General features: G+C 35.5%; 1 protein-coding gene across 1 annotated transcript; it reads right to left on the minus strand.

Moving 5' to 3' along the window:
- Positions 1–241: 241 nt before the first annotated feature.
- On the minus strand, positions 242–7,485 carry LOC104906980 (DEAD-box ATP-dependent RNA helicase 50). Its single transcript, XM_048641246.2, has 6 exons — positions 5,623–7,485; positions 3,912–4,099; positions 1,779–1,992; positions 1,216–1,347; positions 952–1,127; positions 242–648 (listed from the first exon to the last, which is right to left on the minus strand). The coding sequence occupies exons 2-6, from the start codon at positions 4,046–4,048 to the stop codon at positions 411–413; spliced, it is 897 nt and encodes a 298-aa protein (XP_048497203.1). The 5' UTR covers positions 4,049–4,099; positions 5,623–7,485; the 3' UTR covers positions 242–410.
- Between the last annotated feature and the right edge of the window lie 819 nt (positions 7,486–8,304).

Consider the following 8,304-nt stretch of genomic DNA (forward strand, 5'->3'; position numbering starts at 1 on the left):
AAAATTTAACCCACAATCCATCCACTAATTTCACGATTCGAGTCAAGCTAGATCGCGCTTTTGCAGGCTCGACCCACACGGCCCACGAGATGAGTTGGCTAGGCTGGATGGACTAAATTGACCCCACACTGTTAGCCATCTGTACCCCATGCACGCTTCTTTGAAACCACCAAACCCCCCCCCCCAACCCACCCCTACTTCTACGATTGACTATTTTTGTTTTCACTACTCCACTATAACGTTAAGTCAAAAACCACAACAAACTCGATTGATTAGCCATACATAATAGTAGCTACAATTATTTTACAACTCAAAATTTTAGGAGTCCAGATAGAAGATACATGAGTCACCCAACCAAGACCCCCTACATCTGTACACACGGCCGCAGACCTGTCTCTTCCCTTCAGTTATCACCGTACCAATTCATAAGCAGATGGCACTTCATGTAATGGATGGCCCTTTTGGTTTCTATCAATGATCCTCCTTGCCAGAGAAACTTGCTTACCAACAACAAGCACAAAAGCCTTGCCTATACCTCCAGCACCTCTTGCTGTTCTTCCAACACGACGTACATATTCACTCGGATCACGAGGGAAGTCAAACAGTACCACATGATCCACGCTGGGAAAGTCAATTCCCCGAGATGCCCTATAACAATGTCCAAACACAAGAGGTCTGAAATATTAGCAAACAAAATTACCAAGCAAAACCAAATCTGACAAGGGATGAAGTTAAATGATAAACTTTTCATTTTGTCTCTAAGTGCCGATGCAAGAAACAGAAGGTCTGCAAATTACAGTAGAAATTTTTTGCCTAAATAGTCATGTACAAACTCCAAACTCTTACAGAAACTCTTCCAAATTTTGAAGCTGTAGGCAGGTCCAATCTACATAAACAAAAACCTAAGTAGGAGCCAATACTTGTTTTTGTTCACAAGTATCTGTGACATACCTGTCAGTGCAGATCAGAAACAAAGAACGGTTTTCTGTAGCAGGATTGAGGAACTCCTTCATATTCGTGAGCCTTGTTTCTTGTTCCAAAGCGGCATGAAACGGCAGAATGCGTATCTGATTTTCCTTTCTATCAAGACGTCTTAGGGCATTTTCAACCTTTCGACATGTCTCAATCTATAAAATAAAAATAAAAATCAGAGAACGAAAAATAAGAGACCAAAAATATGCATGACACACATAATGAGAAAGCAATCCAAATCACCCTGTTGCAGAAGACAATAGTCCTAGAAACAGGACTCTGCTCTGCAAGCCTCAAAAGAGCAGACTTCTTATTGGCAAATGCTGTTTCTGGGGTCTTTTCGGACTCTTCCTTCCCACTACAATCTACAAGAACCTGCTCCGAAACAATAACTGATTAGATACACTACATTGTCATTCGTGTTGGATATTTTATGGTCATATATAGGTTTCATCTCTACAAACGGGAAACGGCTACAGGCCTGACCCAGGACACATGTCATAGGATTTTGTCCCGATATATGCAAAAAAAATCATGTTATAGAAAAGATAAAATCTCCACATTTAAAAATCAAGAGATGTTCCAGTGGTCAAACTGTGAATTTGAGGATTTGTGCCTCTTTTTAAACAGATTTTGTTTAGAAAAAAGAAAAGAAAAACAAACTCCTCATTTGAGTCTTGAAAGTTGAAGCTGCAATCTAGCAGACTAGACTAAGAAAAATTCCTCTGGCGTAATTTAAGGAAATGAGAATTGACATATAGCCCCGGAAGGAGATTCTTTCAGAATGAATGTAGTGCAGTACCCACCTCTTCAAGGCCAGAACTGGTCCGGTGCATTCCAGGCCCCATGACTACTTCACTATCCGGGAAGGTCTCAACAAGTTTGTTGTAAATGTCCACAGGTAATGTGGCAGTGACAAAGAGGTATTGCGTAGTAACTGGGGCTGTGTTAATTAAACTCTGCAAAGCTTGTTCAAAATCCTCATCACTGAAGAGTATATCAACTTCATCCAACACAGCACTGTGACACAAATTTAAAAGTAAGATGAAAGTACACTCCTTAGCTATAACCAGAGTAAGCTTACAAGACCTAAAAAGAAACTAAAAATGAAGTCAGGCAAGCCCTTGATACGGCCACATTCAAGCATCTGGTCAATCAGTCCATAATTACACCCAATACAAAAAAAAAAAATCCTCAGTAAACCAATTACCCCAGAATATCGTAGCCTCTTACCATATCTCCTTTGGTTTCTCTCACAAGTGTACTAGGATTTTTGGGGCTGCCAGCAAGAATTTTGTTGGTGGTAAGCCTGTTTGATTAAATTTAAAACTAAATTTCTTTAGGCTCACTCGGATTCAGCACAAATCCTCAGTTTTTAGTTTTAATATTTTAAAATCCATATATTACAAGTTATATAATGAACGTAGATTAGGCATAATCATATTTATCCTGAAAACTGACAACAAATAACTAGAAACTACTTGTGTAGTTTCCATATATCTGTTCTTATCAAAAAACTGAAATTGAAAACTAAAATGATAAAGTATAGGCCCTTAATTATGTTGTCTATCACAATATACTATCCACATGTAGGAGTGTTTTTCCTCTTCTGTGGGTTTTTCCTCCTGTCTACTTTTTTGATATTAGGGTATTGTTATTTGGGAAGATGATTTGCATTTAAACAAGTTAGGTTTATTACTTAGAGCAAGATGCAAAATTGAAGCTTTAGATTTGGAGCTATGCCTGAGTATGATGTTAGTTTATTGTTTGATTGCAAAAAGATTTTACTATTCTGGATCTATGTTCTGCACATGTAATATTTTGTAGACGCTCTACGGTGCTCAATTAATGATAATATTCTTCTTCCCTGTAAACCCAAAAAATAAAAGCATCAAATTAAAATGTCTCAAGTGAGGGATGGACTCAATTGTGAATTCCAACTTACAAGACCATAAAAATATAGAACATCAAGAATCAGCTGCTAGGTTCAGAAATCATTTAGGCTTATTTTGCACTGAAATTGACAACACAGGTACACATGGCAATGTTAATAGATAACACTTAAAATAAAATAAAAACCTTGAGGTATAGTAAGAAATTCCAGTTTAAGACAAATCCTAACAAAGGTAAACTTTTGTCACAAAATTACCTTTCTTTATGCAAGCATTTTGATGATTTCTTGCCAAACAGTCTATATTTGAAGACCAATTTCCTTTTGATTCGCTCTTCTTCTAAATGCAGTCAATAGTTACTAATGCAGATTTGGAATGTCAAAGCTAACCTTAAACATAATGATATGCAGAAATGGAGATTTTTGTGCAAGCTAGTGTTAGTCTAGGGATTAGCATATTGATGTACACATATACTCCACTACATAGGAAAAAATATCACAGAAGACTAGAATCACATCTACAAGATATCTGGAGAATATTTACATATTTTATCAATTACTTCTCACGTCAATTGACTCAGGTCGGGTGAATTTGGTTTGTGTCGAAGTCATGTTATCTGCTTTGTGTAATTAGTTCAGGTAATCATGTCATTTTTCCAGGTACTATAATCGTATCTGTAATTTACAGAACCAGTTAAAATTACGAAACAGGGAATTTGATATCTAACTTTTTTATTTCATAAATATTATAAAGAAAGTGGAACATGGCTAGAGGACAGAAATGTCCTCACTATCGACAACAAACTAGAAAATACGCAAAAGACTGCTGTTTATTTGAAAGCACTACACTCTTCATTAGCAAGATGCAACTACAACCAATCTCTTCACAATAAATCAAGAGTGATTCCTCAACTACCATATGGAATACAAGATAATGGGAAAGGTGTGATCTTCAGGCATAAAAGATATTTGAATGATGTCTAAGCTGTCAGCCTGTCACACAATCACGTTCATTATAGAGGGGGCGGGGAGGAGTTTATTGATATACCATCTAAGATTTGTTAACTGCAAGAACCCTTCTTTAATCAGGTACATGAAACGGCCAGGAGTGACAATTAGCACGTCCAATTCCTGTTCAAGGCTCTGCAACTGAGTTCTCTGTCGAAACCCTCCTGTTGCAACCATAGAGCGGAAGGGAACACCATGCTTTGAAATGGATCGACAATTTCGCAAAACCTGCATTTAGACAAATTGAAACCCCATAAGGCCATAACTTAAGCTCCCTACTCCCTAGACAGCTTGAAGGTGTGGTTCCAATTTATATATTCTTTTAAATTTTTAGCAATAATTATGAATTGTAGGAATTTAAAATAATTAGATCATGAGAACGGAAATGACATTGGTTTACTTATTATATAGTAATTAGGCAAGCACTACTTGGCCAACAAAGGGTATCCAAGTCAAAAAGGTTATCTAGTATCATATCTCAAGATAAGGTATCATAAATTACAATTTCAACATGTGACTCCACAAAATGATTGAGAGAACTTTCATCATAGGCACTATCTCACCGAAGTAGTATTGCAAGATGTTTTGGAATTTGGAGTAGAGTTCTAAAGTAGAGACTAGAGATGAAGGTAATTTACAGAAATATCAATTTATTGCTGAGACACAAATACAAATTACTTGTTCCTACATTAGAATGATTTAACAGACAATTTCCTTTGTCAAGCATTAAGAGGATTAATTTTAATTTTTTTTCCTTCATTCGAGCTTCTTGATATTCATACTACTTCAAATCCTGAGATTAGAGGGGAAATTATATTATACAGAAATATCAATTTATTGCTGAGAGCCTGAGACACAAATACGAATTATTTGTTTCTACATTAGAATGATTTAACAGACGATTTCCTTTGTCAAGCATTAAGAGGATTAATTTTTAATTTTTTACCTTCATTCGAGCTTCTTGATATTCATACTACTTCAAATCCTGAGATTAGAGTGGGAAATTATACAAAATGAAGGTCATTCGTGATATGTATAGCTCATTCTTTATGGAAACTTGGACAGCAAAATTAGACAACTGACAAAATCATTGATTCTGAATTCTTTTTCTATATACGGATAATATGTTTTTTATGGTATGGTGTTATCATTGCTTAATACTCTTTTTTATGCATAACTTCATTAAGAAAATAATGCACAACATTTTGTAAAAATAAACATTGAATTAAACTATTAAACTAAATAATTAAATTGTTTTTTGAGTATATTCTAGGTAAAACAAGGATATGGCTGACAAGGGATCTGGCGTGTTGTGAAGCATAATCGTTTACTAACTACTTAAACAATAATCAAATATGACAATGACACATGTCAGTCTCTCCTTCAACAAATCTTTTGAAAAATATTCTTAAGAGAAATATAAATTTTTATTAGAACTCACCTTGTTCAGCGAAAACCTGTAGATAATCTTCCAAAAAAAAAATTGAAAAATTATTTTAAATATATGAAAATTCAATGTAGAAAACAAAAAAAAACGTTCTTCCTTTAAGTACAATATCTTCTGAGCTTAGGATAGGTCAAACAATACTAAGAATAAAAATAGCCTTTTATAAACATTGTTATGAATGAGCAATAACAGCCACAGAGAATAATACGGAATAGAAGCATTTCTTATTTTTCCAAATCAAAATAGAAGCATATTAAACATCAGAAGATGTACAAGCAAAAAAGGTGGCACATTATCAGCTCACCTGGGAAGCCAGCTCAGCAGTTGGGACCAATATTACAGCTCGGGGACTTTTTGATGACGACTTACTAAGTCCTTCAGTCTCCTCTTGTCTTAGACGTTGCACAACTGGTGCCAGGTATGCCAATGTTTTCCCTGATCCACTTTGATCAGCTATGATGCAGCTCTTCCCTTCAACAACAGGAGGATATGCTATTGCCTGCACTCAGCAAAACCAAGTGCTTATATTTCTTCTCAAGTAGTCAAGTGTATAGAGCACTAATTCTAGTAAATAAAACTACAATGGCAAGAAAATAAAATCTGAAATTTGACAAGGGTCCTTCTAGCCTTCTTATTGGCGTAAACATTCAGTAAAATAATTAGAGAATAACAAGTTCTGAATTCAAAATAATGCAGATTAATCAAGCCAATGAGGGGCTTCCTAAAAACCACGGCAGTGCACTGGTGCACAAATTGACAAAAAGAATGCAAGTTTTGGTATGCTCTTGGCATTACTTATTTCCTGAGCTATCTAGATATCTTCTAATTGTTGAACAGTGTAATCCCTATGTCCCAAAAAATAGGCCAAACTTGACTTTGGTTGTCACATATACTTATAAGTAAACATATTAAAAGATTTTCTATGAAAGTATTAATTGTGAATCTTGTGATGAATGTGACAAGAATCTTTTTGGATTATAAGTTTGAACTCCTTCAGTCCCTTGGTCCCAGAAACATTATCCATGTCCACTTTTAACAAATACATACTGAGGAGTGAAACTAAAGAGTGGGTAGTAATCAAATGTATGTTAGTAATCTAGAATAGCGAGATAGATATGCTTTATTTAGCTAACAAGGATAATAAAATAGAACTGACCAAATTAGGATTTTGGAGCAATATCTTTAGGATAGAGGTACCAAGGAAGTATACTAATTGAGATATCAATGGTCAAACTTGATTTTGTGTCTTACTAATCTTTACGATTACTTAATCACAAAGACCCCTGTAGGGCGTAGGCTGAATGTATAGTCACTAGTCACTTTTCCCTCAAATGGTTGCTTTATCCTGCCAAGTTTTGCTAGGAATGGTCAACTGGAGAATTAATCATCTAGAAATTTGGAACAAGAATTTTATTTCCCGCAGAGTTCTACAATTATCAGTGGAAGGCAGGTCCGTATATTATTTTCCATAACAACGATGTGCAAGTAAACAAATTACGGATTTTCATGATGAACCTAATACAGTTGCCCCTCCCTCTAATATATCATACAAGACATCAGGTAGTTTACTTCCACATTCACCTTCAAGGGAAGAATACCAGCATTGTCATTAAATATAAAAGTCCAATATTAACATCATGATGTTTGAGTTGTCTGACAATAAAGATAAGGTTTATGAGGAAGAAATTACTTTGATATTTGAACCTTGCACATATCCTAAGTGACATTTAATTTGAAATGTGGTATCACTTTTGACAAATATGTTTACAAATTGCCAATTAAAACAGGAAAGAAGAGATTCAAAGAGACCTAAGTTACTCACAGTAAAGAAGAATATATTTTACCATATCAAATGTTTCCATCACTGTATTCGGTTAAAGTATGGTATATATACCCTTAAACTGGGTTGTCTGTTCCCTTCTGAATTCCTATAGAATAGGCCTATAGAGTAGCCCTCTACTCTAATACTATACCCTTCAAAAATTTGTAACCCCTCCATGAGAGAGACTTGGAGAAAAGAACTCAATTGGAGTTCATGCTGCGAGGATCGAGTATCACCAGAACAGCAGAAGCCCGCCCGGGCTCCCTGACACGCCCGAGCACAAGCTTTCAAGCCCGGGCAGCTGGGTGGGGTGTTTGGGCTTCGCTTGTTGGGCTTCGCTTGTTGGCCTTCCTTGAATGTTAGGCATCCAACTAAACTTTGCTCACTCTTCGCTTGCTTCCATTGTTTGTACAACTCCACATGTTACCCCAACAATACCTTTTCCAGATAGAATAACCATAAAAACTTGTAGCCTAAGATTTCTTATGACAGAGTTGCAGTTTCTGTCATTACTATAAGGATACTAATTCATATGATTCACAGGCACAATACTAGTGAGTTGTGAACGGGCAATATGTTTCAGGAGAACATCCTTTGAAGTTCGAATTTCCTCCTCAACCAGGATACTAGTAACACTCGTCAACACTTAATCTCATTCTTTCCTTCTAGCACACAAGTCTTGGGCTCTCATCTAACAGAATGAAACTAATTATATATTCAAATTTGCTAATGGTATCAGTAGTCATTTTCAATGTCCTAAAATAAAAAAATTTAGATGTATATTACCGTCTATCAAGCTTATTATTGAAGAGGAGAAAAGCTGAACATTTTGCTCCATCAGAAACTTTCACATATGTAATCTTAAAAGAACTGAAAAGGTCACCAGTTTCACAACTGTCATAGATCTACAATATTGCATATTTTGTATGCTCTCGATCAGACTGAATATATTTCTCAGAGCAGAATGAATCTTTATATTCTATTTTGATGTAAGATATCAGGTGAACATAAAATTCTATCACAAACAACTTAATAATAATTGCGAAGATAATGTTTTTACATCTATTTCCAAAATACCCATATTGCATGCTGGAGCAATGTCCAAGGAGCTTGGGAAATGAATTAATGGTATAGCATGGGCACGGTGCATAATACTTCTATATC

This window comes from Beta vulgaris, chromosome 3, assembly GCF_026745355.1.
Source record: "Beta vulgaris subsp. vulgaris cultivar EL10 chromosome 3, EL10.2, whole genome shotgun sequence".
Taxonomy (NCBI): Eukaryota; Viridiplantae; Streptophyta; class Magnoliopsida; order Caryophyllales; family Amaranthaceae; genus Beta; species Beta vulgaris.

What these genes read in the sequence shown, in the direction of transcription:
- LOC104906980 (XM_048641246.2), bottom strand. Translation starts at nt 4,048, where the DNA reads ATGGTTGCAACAGGAGGGTTTCGACAGAGAACTCAGTTGCAGAGCCTT. An exon ending in CCAGTTCTGGCCTTGAAGAG is followed by an intron (nt 1,348 to 1,778) that starts GTGGGTACTGCA and finishes GTTTCGGAGCAG; the next exon opens with GTTCTTGTAGATTGTAGTGG. An exon ending in TTTCTGATCTGCACTGACAG is followed by an intron (nt 649 to 951) that starts GTATGTCACAGA and finishes ACATTGTTATAG; the next exon opens with GGCATCTCGGGGAATTGACT.